At 42.1% G+C, this 20,579-nt stretch overlaps 1 protein-coding gene across 1 annotated transcript in view; it reads right to left on the bottom strand.

Annotated features, from left to right (window-relative positions):
- The window catches only part of MPHOSPH8 (M-phase phosphoprotein 8), a 47,413-nt gene that overhangs the window by 24,943 nt on the left and 1,891 nt on the right, over positions 1–20,579 (bottom strand). Inside the window, exons 2-4 of the mRNA XM_050936428.1 lie at positions 11,234–11,389; positions 7,141–7,992; positions 1,503–1,608 (exon numbers count right to left, since the gene is read on the bottom strand). Coding sequence (XP_050792385.1) covers positions 1,503–1,608; positions 7,141–7,992; positions 11,234–11,389 — 1,114 coding nt within the window. The remainder of the gene's footprint in view (positions 1–1,502; positions 1,609–7,140; positions 7,993–11,233; positions 11,390–20,579) is intronic.

Here is a 20,579-nt window from a genome sequence, read left to right on the forward strand (position 1 = left end):
GAAAGATGTCTTTGGACAAAAATTCCACCCATCCTGCTACTCTGGAAGCCCCAAGTGATATTTTTTCCTTTGTTTTTGAAATCTTTAAATAAGGAGTCCGCTGCCATAGTCACTGCCTTTTTAAATACTTCTCCATCTGTAAACAATTTGTGTTTTGCCAGCAGATAGCAAGCACAGAATGATGCTTCAGTAGAGGCCTCCCCTTTTGCTGCTGGTTTAGTAAAACATGACTGTTGAACTTTCAAAACAGACTTCAATTCATTAACTTTCTTTGTACGGAGCACGCTGGGGAAACTGTCCTTAAATTTGCTATGCATTGTTTTGTGATGCCTTTCTAAATTCTCCTTTTTATTTATCGATATACTTGTGTGACATGGAAGACCTATGCACTTATCTTTCGCTGTTGCAAACAGATTCATTTTTCCATTCCAAATGTAAGTTGCAAGTTTTCGGTTTCTTTTTAGATGGCCCAGGTTCGTCATTCATTGTTAATGCTAGCTAGGTATGTACTTTTTAATTATAAAAAGAGAAAAGAGGAGAGCGCTAGCTACAACTATAGTCTGACACTTCTGAGCAGTAGACATGCACGCCACACACGATAAGCTTTTTGTTTTTCCTTTTCTTTTTTCCCCAATTCTGCACTTGCAACCAAAGGTGGCATGAGTTATGGCATATCCTGGTTATTAGGAAAGAGGAAGAGTGCACCTCTGTACTTTGGGGGGATAAAATTGGTCATGCTGGAGCCTGTCTCTACCCCAGTTCAACGTGCAAAGAAGAAATAAAGTTTCAGTAAATTTAACAGAGAACTAAACCCAACAACTTTCAATGAAACGGCCCTCGAACTTGGTTGTTGCTTTGCATTCATCTGTCAGGGCCAAGAGCTCAAATCTGACCAGCGCTTCATGCAGGCTCCCCAACTTCAGAGAGAGAATGAAGTCAGCGCTCTCTGCTTCCTCCCGACCGCCTTCCTTCCTCAGCAAGCACCCAGGCAAAGGAGAAACCCCCTGTAGGGCTTGTGGGAAGCAGGGCTTTGCATTTTCCCCCCTCATTGTCCCCTGGTATGTAGGACGGATGCCCCGCAGGCAGGTGGCCCAGGGGAAAAGCCTGTGTGGGCAGGCGTGCCATGGGGCTTGGTGGAGGTTGTTTGCTTGACCACAAGCCCTGTAAAGGGGATGGTCTGGGCTGTTGTCTTACTCCGTCTATGCTCCCAGCCAAGAAAGCGCTTTCTCCTCAATGCACACAAGCACCAGCCCCAACTCCCCTTGGTAGCTGGTTAGCCGATTGTTTTAATCCCCCACCACAGAGCTTCCTGCTGAATGCGCATAGGCAATCAGTGCCAGCAGCTTTGCCTCCCCTCCTGAGGCTGGGGGTGCCGTACTCAGAGAAATACCTTCTTGCGGGCTCTAGGATTGACCAGTCGATTGCAATTAACCAGTTGGTGACCATTGATCTAAAAGCTCTTTGTTCTCTCTAACTGTGCAAAAGCCTTGATTATAACTTACTTTTTAATCCCTTCTGTTCTTTTCTGCCTTTTTCTTCCTTTTCGGAGTCATATCGTTTCTGAGGTTTTTCTTTTATTTCATTTTTCTTTACTTCCTTTTCCTGGTACTGAAGGCAAAAGATAAAATTAAAGTGCTATACTATATTAAAGTGAAATGACCAGTTTTCAACTGCCAAGAACCAGAGTTCTGCATTTCTCTGCCAGAGTCATCACTAACATTAGTAATTAGATTAGTGTGGAGAGCAGGGTGATAATAAAATGGAGAGTGAACAGCACAGGTGACTTATAGTGGGAAACAAAGCCTTTCACACTTGACTTGCTAATTTAAAATCCAGACAAGGTTGCTAGTGAATAAAAGAAAAGTCATCTGATCTGTACACAAACTTACATAAAAGGGGTTTAGTGCCCTTAGTCCAGTTCCTATTGAACAGCTGTTCACATGATAAAATTACCACCAAAATTAGAACTATTCAATCAATGCTTTAAGCAGCAGAGTTTGAACATGCACAAGGACAGAATAAGGACATATTAGCATGACAGTGAATTATACTATGACGACTTTATAATGGAAGAGACTAGAAACTAGAAGCATCCACATTTCTTGTTTTTTCAATACCCCAGGTATGCTAGGTGCTTTTCTAGCACAAAAGATACACAAAGTCCGTTTCAAAGAGCTTACGGTTTCCCCTCTTGCGATATGTCTAAAATTAGGACAAATTGTAGCGAGCAGAAAGTGTGATGGAAGCCACAGATAAAAAGATCTTGCTATTACTCAATGAAAACATTCACATCTTGATGTGCCGATGGATAAAAATACTTAAAAATTTAAAAGTCAGATTTCATTTTAGTTTTTAAAAAGAAATGTAGGTTTATTTTTATATTTTAAAAAATAAACCAACATTTAATTTTTAAAAATTAAACTTGAAACAGATACATATAGGCTTTAACATAGGATATCAATCTATTTAATTACAAAAAATATAAGCAGTACATTTTTCTGCCAAGTTTTAAAGACAATCAAAACAATGAACTGGTGAAAGTCACTGGCTAAGCCCCTGGAATCAGAGTCTGCTGAAGTATTACACCAGCTTTTGATAGCAATACTCTCTTCTGCAGGTCGAAAAAGAATATTTTCTGCATTTCAGTTTATTCAACTAGTTCTGTTCAATGACTTCCAGTTCATTCAGAGTTAAGAAACCAATTGAGAGTTGAAAATGAAGTTTGTTTCCCTTTTCCAATCTATGAATTAAAAAAAAAAACCTGGTGTGAGATGAGATTCCTACTACTTGTAAAATCTTGAAGAACATGGTGACTAGAAACAAACAATTCAATTCACTAACTACAGATCATATTTCCTTTGTTTAATAAATCACATTTTTCTTATGTAACTAGCACATTTAAGGTAGATTTTTTTACATAAAAATTTAAAATGCTGGTTTTGTACATTCTTAATTGAATATCCATCAAAAAAGAGCTTGACAGAAATCACAAGTAAAAAATAATCTAATAAAGGAATGTACCATTCACCAGCTCAGGGTGCTTCAAATCAGATTGGGGTGTGTGCAGCAACAGAGATTGCCACTGACAGGGGGGAGGGAGGCAGGAACTGGCTCAAAAAAAAAAAATCTAAATCCATTATGGCATGGTCTATCCTGTGGGAGGGGGCAGGGTATTGCCCACTCTCTTTTACCCCTCTCAAACCTGGAAGACTTCCTGAAAGGACAACAGAGATATGAGTCATGCTACCAGGAATACAAAGATCCAGAAAAGGTACACTGAACAGTGATCCGTTTAAGCAGTGGCAAACCCTGTCCCCAAGGGAACCATGTAGTGGAAATGTAACTATGAAAATCTTGCCACTCCTTGTCTACTATGCAGGAGTAGTCCACGTACAGCAGGGTGGGGAATCTTTTTTCTATCAGGGGCCACTGACCCACAGGAAAAAGAAAAAAAAAAAAAATCAGTCATGGGCCTGACACAACCCCAGGGCGGGGGAGAAGGTGGCTCAGGGCTTCTCTTAGGCTCTGAGGTGGGGCCAGAAATGAGGGGTTCTGGGTGCAGGAAGGGGATCCGGGCTATGGCCAAGGGGTTTGGAGTGTGGAAACGGGCTCAGGGCTGGGGCAAGGGGTTGGGGCAAGGGGTCTGGCAGGGAATTAGAGTGTGGGAGGGGTTTCTGACATGGGGCAGAGGGTGGGAGATGCAGGCTCCAGCCAGGTAGCGCTTACCTCAGGCAGCTCCTGGTTGGCAGAGCAGTGGGACTAAGGCAGGCTTCCTGTCTGCGCAGGCTCTGCGCTGCTCCCAGAAGCAACCAGCATGTCCAGCCCCTAGGCAGAGGCGTGGCCAGGCAGCTCTGAGTGGTGCCCGTGTCTGCAGGCACTGCCCCCGCAGCTCCCATTGGCCATGGTTCCTGGCCAATAGGAGCTGCAGAGCCAGTGCCGGGGAGGGGGGGGGGTAGCACACGGAACTTCCCTGATTGCCTCTCCACCTAAGGGCTGCAGGGAAAGGCCAGCCGCTTCCAGGAGCTACATGGAGACAAGTGGACTTTTAATGGCACTGCGTGGAGACTTGCTGCGGGCTGGATGAAATTAAGCAGTGGGAAAGATTTGGCCCGTGGGCCGTAAGTTCCCCACCCCTGATGTAAGGGACAAACAGGCCTTTAGATTCTGCAGAAGGTACAAATGGTGGGATTTAAGGGTTTCCAGTAATACAAATGCAGTGGCTTTTAAAAGATTTTTAGGAACTGAATACTTTTTCAAACATATGATCATTTCTCATTATTGTTCTAGAACTTCTAAATCGTCAGATTACTTAGATCAGTAAGTATAACACACTGCTAGTCACACTGCAAACTTACTGTTTGTATATGTTTATACTTTGTGCTAAGTGATCTCAAGTTAAATATCCAAGAACTTGAATTTCCTACATAAGTGCCTGGAAAAAGACAGCAACTCCATTTGGGGGTTCTCTTCCATTTTCCTCTCAGTTCTACCAAGTCTCCTTTTACCTACTTTCTTTTTAGCCCTGACTACAAAAAGATACTGACCCTTTGCTGACAAATCTTCTTGATCTGCTGCTGAGAACAGTGATGTACTAATTTAGATCAGACAAAAATACTGACAGACTCAATTATGCTTTCTTGTCTACGAGTTTTGTTTTCAATGTTTGTTCAGAGAGGACTTGTTCTGAAAAACATCCAAATTCCTTGTTTAGACAGACCTTGTTTGCTTAAGTTTATTTCTGACAGCCTGCATAACTTTTGTCTGAATGCTGTATAGTTATAGCCATGTCATTCCCGGGATATTTGGGACACAAGGTGGGTGAGGTAATCTCTTTGATAGGACCAACTTCTGTTGATGAGAATAAGCTTCTTTCTTTCACCAACAGAAGTTGGGCCAATAAAAGATATTACCTCACCCACCTTGTCTCTCTTACTTTTGTCTGAACACTTTCTAGATCTGAACTATTTGCTGAAAAAGTTTTACACAAGGTTTAACACTTAAGTCAGCTAGCATGAAGAGGATCTCAGGCTTTAACAATGTTTAGGCAACTGCTTACAGGACTAGGAAAAACAGAGGCTAACGAAAAAAACCAAAAACCAACAACCCACAATATTTTAAATAGGGCTATGCCCCATCCAATTTGCTTGGCTTAACCATGTTTAGAATGGCTATCACAATCATTAAACTCTAGCATGGACATGGTTTCTGTTTCTCTAGTTCCACTTTTGTTTTCTTCCTCTGAAGATAGTATCTACATTTGATATTTATATTCTCTTTTTGAAGCTGATTTGCCCACTCAAAGGTACTCAGGGGATGTATGAAATAACCTTGATTAGAGTACCACAGCTGAAACTAATGATACAGACACATTTGCCACTGATCACTGAAAAGAATGTTACTTTTGAGGAGTTTTGTCAGTAATTTTTGCTACAATCAGAATGCAAGTTGCCATGGGCACAAACTGCAAGGAGCAATACAGTGGTCTCAGGCAGCTAAAACAACATTACATTGTTCAACAGCATTTTTTACAGAAGGCCATTTTAGTTTTACCAATACTGTATGCTTATTCTTTACCTTTTCTACCCCAGATCCTCCTTAAAATATAATCTTGTGCTCAGTGAGGAACATAATAGTATTTCAAATCAAAGAAACACAAACTGCTTCAGAAATCTTTTTAGATTAATCTGAAGAGTATGTGTCTTAAATGCTTAATTTCAGATTTTTATTCTATATTGTCTACATTCTATCTAAAAACAACCAAAAAGAAACTCTAACAAGACAAGCCTCCTGCACGTCTATTTGGGAGACTCATGTTTATAAGTGATTTCAGGATTCCAATTCCTAGTTAGATACCAAAATACACAAATTACAGTAATGGTATACTTAAAAACACAGAGATGGCATATTTGGTCCTGCCATGAGGGCAGGGGACTGGACTCGATGATCTCTCGAGGTCCCTTCCAGTCCTAGAGTCTATGAGTCTATGTTAGCCATACCATATAAGAACACGTCATAGCGTGATAATGACTGGACACTCACTAGGTGGCTGAATGCCTTACTATAAAATAAAGGGAAGAATGCCAAACCGAAGATGGTCAGAGATGCAAGGTAACAGACAAGTGGCTAAAACAGACAGTACAAGGGTTATTTAGAATGAGAACTGGTTAGATTTCAAACAACTGAAAACAGGAAGCGGAGAGATTCATAGGCGCTAACTCCAAGAGTGCCAGGGCTGGCTTTAGGGCAATTCCCCTGATTCCTGGGAATTGGGCCCCTCACCCTCTGCCAAAGTGCCGCTGGAAACAGTGGCGGCCGATTGAGCTGCCGCTGAATTGCGCCGCTATCTTCAGCAGCAACTCAATCGCTGCTGTCGTCTTCGGCAGCATTTCGGTGGCAGGTCTTCGAATTGGGCCCCACACATCCTAAAGCTGGCCCTGATGGGTGCTCTGGGGCTGGAAAACCCTCCAAAAATAAACAGTGAGTGCTCAGCACCCGCTGGCAGCACTGCAGGTCGTGCCTTCTCCCCCCAGCGGCCCTGTCAATCAGCTCCTCCCACTCCTTCCTGCTGCAGATCAGCTGTGGGGGAGGGGGCAGGAAGAGGCAGGGGAAGAGGTGGAGTGAGGGCATGGCAGGGACAGGAAGAAGCAGAGTGGGAGCTTGGAGGAAGGGGTGGAGTGGGCACAGGACCTGGGGCAGAGCAGGGGTTCGAGCATGCCCCAGCAACTCATTAAGTCAGCATCTACGGAGAGATTTATACTCCACTGAAGACTAAACAGAAGAAAAAGACAACCTAATTTAATATACAATACTTACTTTTTGAACAGTTTTAGGATTACCTTTGATAAACTGCCTTTCCTTTGACATGTCCTCCACATTCAGATCACATTTAGAGACACGCTTCTCTCCTAACATGCTCCCTTCTTTCTTATGTTCAGTATACAAGGAAATTTTTTCAAACAGAGTCTCCCCTACAGATTGTGCAGTGGGCTCTCTCTTTCATTTTATCCTCATTAATTCTCCCAATTACATTTTTGTCTTTGTGATCAGAAACAGTAGACTTTTGAGGTGTCTGAAGTATGTCCCTGGCATAATATTTGTCTGATTTAAACTTTGTTTTTCAAATTTCATAACACTGCTTACCTCCCCAACTGAATCAGTTGACTTGCGTCCTTTTTCATCAGTGCACAATTTCAAACTTTTTTGGACTAGAGCAGGTGTAGGTGAAACTTTGTCTAACTCTGCAGAAGCTTTCGCCTTTTCTTGAGCTTTTTGTTTTTTGTGCATATTTTTCTTCTCCAAATAGGTGTCCTTTGTTTCCACTCTTCTACTTTCCTCTTTGTAATCTTCAGCCTTTTTAAGTTTCTTCTTTTTTCTTTTAACCTTAAGCTCAATGCTGTCCTCTTCAGTACTTGCTGACCCATCTGGCTGCCTGTCAGCAATGAAATCCTTCATAACAATTTCCTGTTCAGATTTCTCTTTTCCACTTTTTATCTTTTGTTTCTCCTCTCTACCCTCAGAACATAAGTCTGAATTTTCATTGTCAGCTGCTTGAGAAAATGAATCATCTAAGGTGCTTGACTCGGAATCAAACTGAAGGTCACCATGTTTTTCCTTTCGCAATTTTTTATTTTCTTTAGAATCCTCTTTACATTTTGTCTTTAAATCTTTAATTTCTCCCTTCTTTTTCTTGATTTCTTTAGAATCTTCTTTCTTCTGTTTCTTAGGATCTTTCGAATCTTCCTTGGTTTCTGAAGTTCTTTTCTTTGGTTTTGAATCTAAAATCAAACTATCTGAGGAGTTTTCACATTCCAGTCTGGGTTTCTCTTTGAATTTTGCAGACTTTGATTTTTTCTTTTTCAGATCATCTGGGCTCCTATCTTCGCCATCTTTTGATTTTTTCTTCTTCTTCTTTGGTGATGTGTCTTCTTTTGCTTCACTTTGCAAGTCACTGTCAGATTCTGCCTCAAATAAGTCGTCATTTAAAGACAGCTTCTATAAAATGAAGAAAAACAGAAAACATTTCTTTCCTCCTTTCCCAATTAAACTTTATTATTTATGTACTTCAGTGCACAACAGTGTTATAGATGCTTAAATCCATAGTGCCCAAACCCAGGGTAGTGCAAGATTTCAAATATTTAAACATCTGCAGTTTGTAGTGGTTATTCCCATTTTAGCTGACCATTACTAAGTCCTCTTTGAAATAGAACTAGATCAAAGTGCATTAACAAACTTAATGCATGCCAGCAGAGTCCACAGGGACAGATAGTCCCTGGCAGAAAAGTGCACGGGAAATTCACACCCCTGTTTGCTATGAACAAATTATTTGTGTAGACAAGCCCTTACTCAAGCTACTACCTCTAGAAGTGGCATCAACAGGCACACGGAGGAAAAATAATAAAATAAAAACAGACAGGATGTATCTGGGCAGCTATGTTGAGCAGCAAAATAGAGCATAAACTTGATTCTGGACTCTTTCTTGCTTCAAGAGTTGGTCCTGGTCTACACTTAAAGTTTAGACTGACCTAACCGCCAGTGTAGAAATGACTAGCTTGACAGAAGAATTTTTCCATCAGTTTAGCTACCACTTCTTGGGGAGGTGGATTTCCTCCCCTGGGGAAAACCTCGTCAATGTAGAAAGTGTCTATATTACAACGCTACAGTGGCATAGCTGCAGCTGTGCCACTGTAGCACCCATAATGTAGACATGGTCTAATTAACTTGATATTGCAAAGGTGATCTACTGATTCTCCAGACGTAAGGCACAAGATTCCAAAGAAACCTGTTGTAGGTTATTTTAAAGCACATGGGTATGTCCACACTGCCATGAAACAGACAGGGCTGGCCTGAATCAGCTGACTTGGGCTTGCGGGGCTCAGGTCCCAAGGCTATAAAATTGCAGTGTAGATGTCTGGGTGTGGGCTGGAGCCCAGCAAGGAGGAAGAGGATCCCAGAGCTGAGGCTCCAGCCTGAGCATCTACACTGCAATTTTATAGCCTTGCAACTTGAACTCCATGAGTCCAAGTCAAGCAAAATGGGCCAGCTGCAGGGTTTACTGCAATGTAGACATATCCTATAAGAGCCTCTTAAAAACTCATGTGCCCATCATCCATTGCACTTAATATAAATTAAGCATGAACAAAGAAAAAATCCCAGGGATTACTGGGCAAAGAACATCCAAACAAGGCAAGGAGGGAAAGCACTACTTCAAAAGAATGAGTGAGCAAAGAGTTCTCACTGGAAGAGAATAGGGTTTGGGTGTGGGGACGGTAAAAAGATTTCCATTTAACTGCCTGCTGAATGTTGATTAGACTGGCCCTTTACCATTTAACTAGCCCCAATTAGGCTTAAAATTAAACTTTGAGATGAATCTGGGTAAGGTACATTCATTCCCTGTCTGATGCGGAAAACTGTCTAAGACAAACAATAATAGCAAGGCTGAGGTTAAAAAAAAAGAGCAAATCAGAGCAGTGCTTTAAATTAAAAAGACTATCCATAATGGTCTCCATTCCTGCTGCCCTCCCTGCAGAAGCTTAGTCTACAAGAGACAGAAGAAAATGGTGGTAAGACTGATAACAGATTCTGCATTCTTTGCCTACAATTATTCCACTGGTATAGACACAACTGTTACTTTTAATGAGAAGAACAGTTCCTATCTGTAATTCTACCTTTCAGAAGATAACTGCTTTATCAATCTATGTAAATATTTAGAAATCTAGTTAACCTTGTTTCACAATATGGACTGAGAAGTAAGCATTCCAATATACAAAATGAATCTCTAATCCAGGGGTTGGCAACCTATGGCACGCATGCCAAAGGTAGCACACGAGCCAATTTACCGTGGCACGCTGCTGCTGGCCTGGGGTCCCTGCCGCCAGCCCTGCTCAGCCCACTGCCAGCTTTGATGGATGGAACCCTGGGCAGGCAGCAGGCTGAGCAGGGCTGGCGGCTGGGACCCCACTCATCCCGCTGCCAGTCCGGGGTTCCATCTACCGGCCCCTGTATATGGAAAATGTATTACAGGCACACGAAACCTTAAAATTGCCACGAATAAATGAAGACTTGGCACACCACTTCTGAAAAGTTGCCAACCCCTACTCTAGTCTTACAGTGTAAGGATATCAAAACCAGCAGGAAAGCATGCAAACCTACAGCAGGCTTTAAAAGAAGATTACATGTTCAGATGCAAAATATACCCATCAAAACTTAAGTGTTTAGGAATGTTTTCAAACTAACAACAGAAAAGCCAATTTTACATGAAATGCAGAAAAAAATGATTTTTATGACTGTTCTAGGAGAAAAGATAACTATACTAGCAGGTCATACGCTTCATTTCTTGTATAGGCTGAGCTTATTGCACAAACCAGAGGTTCCGTCCATCCTCTCCTACAAGTTCTTTGTGTTGCACTCTCCCATTCCGCTTCTTTTTCAGGGATTCAGTGCAACGCTCCACAATCTCCCTGCTGCCATGGGTTTTGCATGCCCCAGTGCTAGTTTCTCTCCCCCCACCATGGCAAGAGCTATATGGCCCCCCCCTTCCCAGGTTCCCCATTCTCCACCACCTATGACAGGAGCTGTGTGCACCCTTATGTCACCTCCTTCTCCCCAGTTCCTTTCCCTTACGCCAGACACTTCCAATTTATCTGGGTGATTAGTCATTCAGGGCATCAACATATTAAACTATATTAAGAAGCCAAACAGGAGTATTTTTATGCCACAAGGCATTAACTGATGTCATCAACTAGCTGCTTGAACTATATACAATTGCAGAGGTGCCTGAAACAATGATTGTAGTAATCTGATGGTAGGGTTTCCATTTCTCACCTTTCAGTTTTCCAGTTTCCCCAAAAAATCAATAAGGTTCTGGCCACTGATGCCTTGCACGTTCCCAATAACTTTGGAATTGATCGGATGCTAGGTTCACAAGTTATCACGTTACATACAGAGAAATGCCATCAAATTAAATGTAAGGACCTCACAAGGCTGGCCAAAAAGGGCACTTACGGCATTTTTTCCCTAATTTAAGAGATTTTTGTAATCTTACCCAAGCTTTCATTAATAGTAACTCCTAAGCAAGCAAGCAGTGGTCATCACAATAATAAAGGCCTCTACTACAAAGAAATTTTGATTATATTTTAGAGTCTGCACACAACTCCATGGAACATTTAATACCAGAAAAAAAGGCCTAAAAAGGGAAAGACGTCTTTAATGGAAGGTGAGGGGAAAGCAGACATACCTGTATGTCCTTCTTAACGGGCTTAGGCTTATTATCCACAATTTTTTTTCTGAATTCAAGCAGCACTTCTTTACAGTCTTCCAGATGAACCTCTGGTTCCCAGGTATCATCATCTGAGGTATATCCTTTCCACCGCACTTTGTACAGAATTTTACCCTGTGAGAGCAAAAAGTACTTAATAAACAAGAGTTTATGGGGGGGAGGGGGTTTCTACAGTATCAACGTGCTCTTGTGAACCTCAACGTATAATGGTTTAGTCTGTCATTTTATATGATGAAAATGTTAATTCCTAAAAAGTGAGAGGAGCCGTGTTTTGCTATAATCATTCATGCAAACATGTTCTCATAGTTTGAAGTATTACACAAAAGACGTTAAGTACAGTGAGTATAAGACTTATTTCTTACAGTTCACTAAACTTCTGTTAACCATTTCGTTTTGCCCAAAGTTCTTTGCTGCTTCTCCAAACACATTTAGCAATTTCGTATTACACAGTGATGAACAAATCACTTTCCTAGATCAGGATATATTTGGATGAGATACACATATCGACTACTCAACTTCACAAAAATGAAGTCTGCTACAAGAACTCAGTTTTTTCCTTTCCTGGCTTGACACTGCGGCATACATGTGCCCAGAATCACTTGAACTGAAGAGCATGGTGGAGTAAAAAAATAAAAATAAATTAGGGCTGTCAATTAATTGTAGTTAACTCACATGATTAACTAAAAGAAATCATGTTTAAAAAAATAGTGATTAATCACACTTATAACAATAGAATATCAACTAAAAGAACAGGAGTACTTGTGGCACCTTAGAGACTAACAAATTTATTTGAGCATAAGCTTTCATTGGTTACAGCCCCCTTCATCAGATGCTATAGCCCACAAATGCTTAAGCTCAAATAAATTTGTTAGTCTCTAAGGTGCCACAAGTACTCCTGTTCTTTTTGCTGATACAGCCTAACACGGCTGCTACTCTGAAATCTAAGAATACCAGCTGAGATTTATGAAATATTTGTGGATGTTTTCCTACATTTTCAATATTGATTCCAATTACAACACAGAACACAAAGTGCACAATGCTCACTTTATATTATTTTGTGTATCAAATATATGCACTGTAAAAATGATAAAATAGTGTTTTTCAATTCACCTCATACAAGTACTGAAGCACATTCTCTTTATTGTGAAACTGTAACTTACAAATGCAGATTTTTTTTTGTTACATAACTGCACTCAAAAACACAACAGTGTAAAATTTAATAGCTTACAAGTCCACTCGGTCCTACTTCTTATTCTGCCAATCGCTAAGTTTCTTTACATTGATGGGAGATACTGCTGCCTGCTTCTTATTTACAATGTCACCTGAAAATGAGAACTGGTGTTCACATGGCACTTTAGTAGCTGGCATTGCAAGGTATTTACATGCCAGATATGTGCTGGGTCATCCTCCAAGAATGCTATAACATGAAATATATGCAGAGTGCGGGTAAAACAGAGCAAGAGACTTACAATTCTCCCCCTAAGGAATACAGTCACATTTAATTGATGCATTATTTTTTTAATGAGCATCATCAGCATGGAAGCGTGTCCTCTGGAATGATGGCTGAAGCATGAAAGGCATGTGAATGTTCAGCATATCTGGCACAAATATCTTGCAACACCAGCTACAACAGTGCCATATGAACGCCTGTTCTCACTTTCAGATGACATTGTAAACAAGCAGCAGGCAGCATTATCTCCTGCAAATTGTAACCATCCTTGTTTGTCTGAGTGATTGGCTGACCAAAAAGTAGGACTGAGTGGAATTGTAGGCTCTAAAGTTTTACACTGTTTTATTTTTGAATGCAGTTTTGGTACATAATTCTACATTTGTAAGTTCAATTTTCATGATAAAGAGATTGCACTACAGTACTTATATGAGATCAACTGAAAAATACAATTGTATTTTTTTACAGTGCAAATATTTGTAATAAAATAAAGTGAGCCGTGTACACTTTGTATTCTGTGTTGTAATTGAAATTAATATATTTGAAAATGTAGTAAACATCCAAAAATGTTTAAAATAAATGGTATTCTATTGTTAACAGAGCGCAATTCATTTTTGTAATCACTTGAGAGCCTTAAAATAAGTTTTAAAAGATTTTAAAGGTCATGATTTATTTTATTTAAATATTAATTCTTTACTTTCTTCCCATTTTATAGTGTTATCGTGCTAAAATAGACGTTTCTCATTTTTTTTCTTAGTTTCCTAATTGTTAGGAGAATCTCAGATTTTAGAGATTTCCCCCCACACACACTTAAATGTTTATCCTTGCCAAAACAGGAAAGTGCAGGGCCATACTAACATACCTCCTTATTATAGTAACATCATAAATTCAAACACAAAACTGATAAGCAAATAACTGTGCTATATTTGCAACCAGCACCACCTTCTAATATAGTGAAAAAGCTGCAATGCTTAAAACAAAAACTGTACTACAACAGGGTTTTGCATTCAAGTCACATCCCGTCTTGATTTAAGGATGTCAAACTGTCTAAGCACATCCCTAAGCAAGTTGTTCAAGTGGTTCCCTCACTAAAAAATTGCATCTTATTTTGAATCTGAATTTGTCTCACTTCAGCCTGCAACCAGTGGATCCCATTATGATTTTTTCCTGCAAGACTGAAGATCTATCTACTGAGAGAAATCTCTTCTTCATAAAAGCACTTAAAACATGATTAAGTCATCTCAATCTCCTCCTGGAGGAAAAAGATTAGCCATCTTATGTCTCTCACTATAAGACTGTTTTCCAGACCACATATTCTTTTAGTAGTTCTCCAAACATTTTCCAATTAGTCAACATCCTTTTTGGAGTGCAGATACTAGAAATGGACACAGTATTCCAATAATAGTCTCACTAATATACTGAGGTAATATCTCCCGACTCCTATTCAAAATTCTCAATTGAACACCCAAGATCATACTAGCCATCAAGTACACCACATCACTGTGAACTCATGTTCAATGGGTTATCAACACCATGTCCCAACGTCTCTTCAGTGTCACTGCATTCCAGGATAAAGGATGGGGGACTGTAAATGTAACCTATATTCTTTGTTCTTGGATGTATTACTTTTCATTTGGTTGTATTAAAAAAATATGCTGGTCAAATGAGCGCACCTTACCAAGAGACCTGTCTCCACTGATATTTACCATTCCACCAATTTATATTCTCTGCAAATTCTGACAGCAGAGATTTTCTTATTTCTTTTTTCTTTCTTTCAGATCATCGAAAGAAATATTGAATAGCATTGGGCTAAGAACAGATTCCTGGAGCATCCTGCTAGAAATACCCCCACTAGATAAGTCCTCATTTAGTTATTTTGAAATCTTTTTAACCAAGTTTTAATCTATTTAATATGTGCTACATTGATTTTATAGAGTGTAAACTTTTTTAAAAATCAGACTATCATGCAGAATAAGTCAGATGTCTTACAGAAGTTAAAGCATATTCTGTTAATGTGGTTACCACAATCAACCAATCTCACCAAAACACAATATCAAATCTGTCTGACGATCATTTTCCATAAGACCATGTCGATTGGTATTAATTATATTACCATATTTTAATTTTTTATTAAGTACGTTCCATGTCAGAACATCCATGACATGAGACAATTTCACTAACCAAAAAGGCTCTGGATTAAATCACTTTAGATGCAAGAGGATTCTGTTTCTTTTGAGGGAAAGTGAACAGTGGTTCTCAAAAATTACATTGTTTTCCAACAATTTTGGAGAGCGAAGTTTCGAAAGAAATTTTGCTCCTCTTGACTATTCTAAATAAATTTGTCGTCTGCAAGCTCTGCATCTCACTGTTCACCCCCTTTTGCAGATCCTTAAGATATTAAACACAAGACTTAGTACACAACTTTGCTACATCCCACTTAATCTTCTACACTGTGAACAATGACCATTTATTCCCATTTGTTTTCTATACAAGTCAGCGTCTAAGGCTATATCAACACTACAAATTACATCACTCGGAGGTATGAATAATCCACACCCTATAAGCAATGTAAATTATATTGACCTAAACCCCGGATTAGATAGCGCTATGTCAGCAGGAGAGCTTCCCCCACTAACATAGCTACTGCCTTTCCTGGAGGCAGGATTTATTAAGCTGATAGGAGAGTGTCTTCATTATGGCAGTATAGCTGCATCAGAGCAGCTGTGCCACTGTAAGTGACGTAATATAGACATAGCCTAATAAGACAGTACTTTATTTAATACTTAATTTCCTTACAGATTCTTGTGATGAACTTTGTCAAAGATTTTTTGATATTAGTGCACTGAACAATACATACCAGAGTTCCAGAGAACTAAAAGTGCTTCAATTCTAGCTTCTTTTTGAAATTACAACAGAGAAAATACAGAAATAGGGTTTGTCTACATGAAGTCTTAGTGCACAGCACGCTGGGGTGCAAATCTACAGCATCTAGCCTGCCATGCAGTCACTGGTGTTGCACACTAAGGGTGTATCTGCTCTTAAAATGCTGCAGGAGCGCAGCTGCACCATTCTAGCGCTCCAGTGGGGAGACAACCTACACCAGGGGTCGGCAAACTTTTTTTGACGAATAGAATGGGAACATAAGTTGTATGGCGGGCCTTGAATGCTCATAAAATTAGGGTTGGGGTGCAGGAGGGGCTGAGGGCTCTGGCAGGGGATGTGGGCTCTGGGGTGGGCCCAGAAATCACTTCAGTGTGTGTGAGGGGGCTCCGGGCTGGTGGAGGTAGAAGCTCCAGCTGGGGGTGCGGGCTCTGGGGTGGAGAGGTCTGAGGTGCAGAAGGGTGCTCCGGGCTGGGATCAAAGGGTTCGGAGAGCTGGAGGGAGATCAGGGCCGGGGCAGGGGGTTAGGGAGCAGGGAGAGGCTATGGGGTGCAAACTCCAGGAGGTGCTTACTTTAAGTGGCTCCCAGAAGCAGCAGCATGTCCCTTCTCTGGTTCCTATGCGGAGATAGGGCCAGGAGGCTCTACACCAGGGGTAGGCAACCTATGGCACGCGTGCCAAAGGCGGAACACGTGCCGATTTTCAATGGCACTCACACTGCCCGGGTCCTGGTCACCAGTCCAGGGGCTCTGCATTTTAATTTAATTTTAAATGGAGCTTCTTAAACATTTTTAAAGCTTTATTTATTTTACATACAACAATAGTTTAGTTATATATTATAGACTTATAGAAAGAGACCTTCTAAAAACATTAAAATGTATCACTGGCACACGAAACCTTAAAGTAGAGTGAATAAAGACTCAGCACAGCACTTCCGAAAGGTTGCCGACTCCTGCTCTACACACTGCCCTGTCCACAGGCACTGGGTTCCTATTAGAGCGCCTGAGGGGGCCATTGGAGTGCGCAGGAGCTGGAGGGGGGCCATGCCGCAGCTTCCAGGAGCCAGGTGGAATGGCCCCCAACCCTGCTCCCAGCTGGAGTGCCACAAGAGTGCAAGCCCCAGCGGGGACTCAAGGGCTGGTGGGCTGCATCCAGCCCGCGGGCCGTAGTTTGCCCACCCCTGACTACAATGACAGGAGGGGTTCTCCTGCCGGTGTAGGTACTTCACCTCCCCAAAAGGCAGTAGCTCGGTCAATGAAAGAATTCTTCCATTGACCTAGCATTGGTCAACACCAGGAGTTAAGTCAGTATAGTGACATCTCTCAGGGGTGTGAAAAACTCACATCCCTGAGGGATGCAGCAATACTAAAATGAATGTCTAGTGCTAACCAAGCTTGAGGGTTCTGGAGCATGCTTCAATCTACTGAATGTAGTCAGTGGGATTACATTTATTACACTAGAGTATCTGAACATAATTTGGCCTTTAGAGCATATGATGAACAGCATGTATTGAATGAAGCAATTAAAGGTTAAAATAATTCGTGAAAATAGACGAATTGATGTTTAACACATTTAAAGTTTAATTTAGTCTGCCTAGAGACTTCATTTTTGTATGCCATAGGAATTTTACTGTGCACCTTTCACTTTTAAAGTTATTTCTAAATGTTGCATCCCTGCCTCATTTATTGTGCACCCTCAAAAATCTGTAAGTGAGGCATTTATGGAAAGATCAGATATGATAATGTAATTAAAGAGTATTATAATGCATATAATAAGAGGGAAGAGTTAAGACTGCCCACCTTTACTAAGGAATTTTGCAATTCACTTGGTAAACTTGCATATTAGCAGTTTTATGGAATAATACAGAAGACTAAACTACAGTATGGTGTAAAGCAGTATACATAAGGGGAACCTACAGGTATTTTGTTATCTCCTTAGTCTGAGACACAACATTTCTAGGAGACTCCTGAATGTTTTGTATTGTATTAGCACCTAGTGGTGTCATCCAAGTTGGGGGTCCCACTGTGCTAGGTGCCATACAAACAGCACCTTCACTGAAGCACAACAGCTGCACAGTTGAAGCGGCTTATGTGTAGAACAAGAGTAGCTCAGCATTTCAAGGAAAGGCTAACAAGTTGTGAAAGACATTCTTGCTGTCTCTAATATTATATTCCTGGCCTGAGAGATTCTGTTTCCCAAAGAGATCTATGAAAACTACCTAGAAACTACTACAAGAAAAGTAAATTCATACAACAGCAGTGAGAACTTAGAATACTTTTGCTGATTACATGATTTAAGTTATATTCAGAAACAACTGGAAGCTCAAGACGGCTTAAACAATGTGCTCAGTGAGAAAATACATTTACTAAAGGACCACGTTTGTCAGAATCTTATCCCAGTGAGCCACTGATCCAGGAAATGGGTATTTTCACAATGTATTTTACCACTGCAACTACCAGGGGAAAATGGTCAGCATGATTTTTTTAAAATAATTCTATCATCCTAAGCTACAAAAAGCCATATTTTATATTAGAGGTATATAATAAAAGCATTAAGATACAACACTGTTTTCATGGGCTTATAGCTCAAGTAAAACAAAAACAAATAAATCACCCCAGACAAACTTGATCCACAAGAATCCATATAACCTCAAATATCAGCATCTGTTTGTCTCTGATGGTTTTATGATTGGGACTCAAAAATTAAAGTACACCTCTACCCCGGTATAACGCTGTCCTTGGGAGCCAAAAAAATCTTAACTGCGTTATATCAAACTTGCTTTGATCCACCCCAGTGCGCAGGCCCCCTCTCTCTCCCCCGGAGAGCTGCTTTACCACGTTATCTCCAAATTTATGTTCTATTGCAGGCCTGCACAACATGCGGCCCACGGAGCCTCACTGTGCGGCCCGCGGTGGGGATTCTAAATCCCCGGCACACGGCACTCTGCGGGGAGCCCAGAGCCCTTTAAATCCCAGCCGCGGCCAGGAGTCAGAGGGTTCTGGGCTGCCTGCAGAGATTCCCAGCCACGGCTTGGATTTAAAGGGCTCAGAGCTCCCCACGGCTTCGGGCACCCCAGAGCCCTTTGAATCCCGGTCGCGGCTCCAGCGGGGCCGCGGCTGGGATTTCAAGGGCTCAGGGCTCCCCGCAGCGACCAGCAGCCCAGAGCCCTTTGAATCCCTGCCCGCAGCCGCTGATTGCCCCCTCCCCGGACCCCTGCCCCAACTGCCCCCCAGGACCCCACCCCCTATCTAAATGCCACTGGTCCTTGTCCTCCAATTGCCCTCTCCCAAGAACCCTGCCCCTAACTGCCCCTTGAGACCTCAGCCCCTATCTAAGCTGGGCTTCTCCTTGTCCCCAACTGCCACCTCCTGAGACTCCCCCCAACTTCCCCCCAGGACCCCACCCCCTACCTGTCCCCTGATAAACCCCTGGGACTCCCATGCCTATCCAGCTGCTGCCTGTCCCCTGACTGCCTCCCCAAACCTCCGTCCCATCCAACCCCCCCTGCTCCCTGTCCCTTGACTGCCCCTGGGAACCCTCTACCCCTTCTCCAACCCCCAGCCCCCTTAACATGTCTGGCTCCGTGCAGCTCCAGACATGTTGCTGCCATGCTCCCCGGCGGAGACCACAGTCCAACCCCGCCTCCAGCACCTGCCTTCCAGATTTGAACACCTCAAAATTCAGGAGTGCTCAAGCTCAGTTTGGGCAGCTGTTACTTCATTTATCCCAAATCAAATATACTGATCCATTGTAACTTGCTGTAGAAAAAGTAGGATAAAATTGAGCAAGAAATACTTATTAGGACTGGAATTGCTGTTTTCAACAGCCATTGCCTTTTTGTTTGTTTAAAAGGAAGACAGCAAATTCCCCACAGAAAGAAAGAGTGGAACAAAAGAATAATAAAGGCACCTCAACTTTTCCTCATTTATGGAGGACAGTCTTACAATATGCATCCAGATATCCTCCAATCACGCAAGCTGAAAATTGTTCCACTTTACTGCAGCTCTGTAACCATATGGGAACCAATCCTGTCTGTGTTTTGTGCACATCCAAAATTCCTGCTGAATGACCCATCCTGGGAGCGAGTTACCAGTGACCCAGGGCTGGGGCGACAGGAGGTGTGGGGGCGGGCGTGAGGCACTGGTGGGGGGGAGCCCAGGGCTGGGGCGGCAGGGTGTGTCGGTGGGTGGGTTGGGGGAGAGCCCAGGACTAGGGCAGCAGGGGGGAGCCCAGGGCTGGGATGAGGGGCAGCAAAAAACCTAGAGCCGGCCCTGTCGGGTTCCCCCAGCCGCCGGAGCCCTGGGCCCTTTAATTTGACCCTGAGGGCTCCCAGTCACCTCTTCAGCTGGGTGCCCCTAGTTGATTTAAAATAAAGTATCAACTCCCCACCCCCAACCTTCCTTTTTGGCCCACAGCTGTTTTGCTGGGGTGGCGCTGGGGAAGGAGGGTTTGTCTCCACAGGGCTGGGCAGCCCTGGGGCGGGGTGTTTCGGCCCTCAGCTGTTTTCTTTGGAGTAATGAGGCCCTCGCCGCTTTACGAGTTGTGCAGGCCTGTTCTATTGGGTGTTATATCAGGGCAGAAATGTATTTTAGGAACAATTTTCTGTCGGTGTCACTTTAAAAAGGATTCTCCTTTGTGCCTTTATTCTATGTTACACAGAAGACTTTCACCACTTCATGTAGCCATAAAGGAAGGGTTTGACTCTCCCAGCTTGAGATCCCAGGCTAACTGATCAACTGGGTAGAGACAGTTATACTAAATGAAGTACTTAAAGTATTTTAAATTAGCTTCAAGCAGCTTGAGTTATAAGTGGCCCATAAAGGTGGAAACAAAAAGAACAGAAACCCAAATTCAAGCCTATGCAAGATGCTGCCCTGCTACCTTTGGTTATAGCATTTGAAAATGAAAGCATGTGTGTTGTGAGGGGAAGAGATGGGGAGCCAATCCACCTGAAGGCATCAGCTGTTTGGCTGCTCC

The sequence above is a fragment of the Gopherus flavomarginatus genome, chromosome 1, assembly GCF_025201925.1.
Source record: "Gopherus flavomarginatus isolate rGopFla2 chromosome 1, rGopFla2.mat.asm, whole genome shotgun sequence".
Taxonomy (NCBI): Eukaryota; Metazoa; Chordata; order Testudines; family Testudinidae; genus Gopherus; species Gopherus flavomarginatus.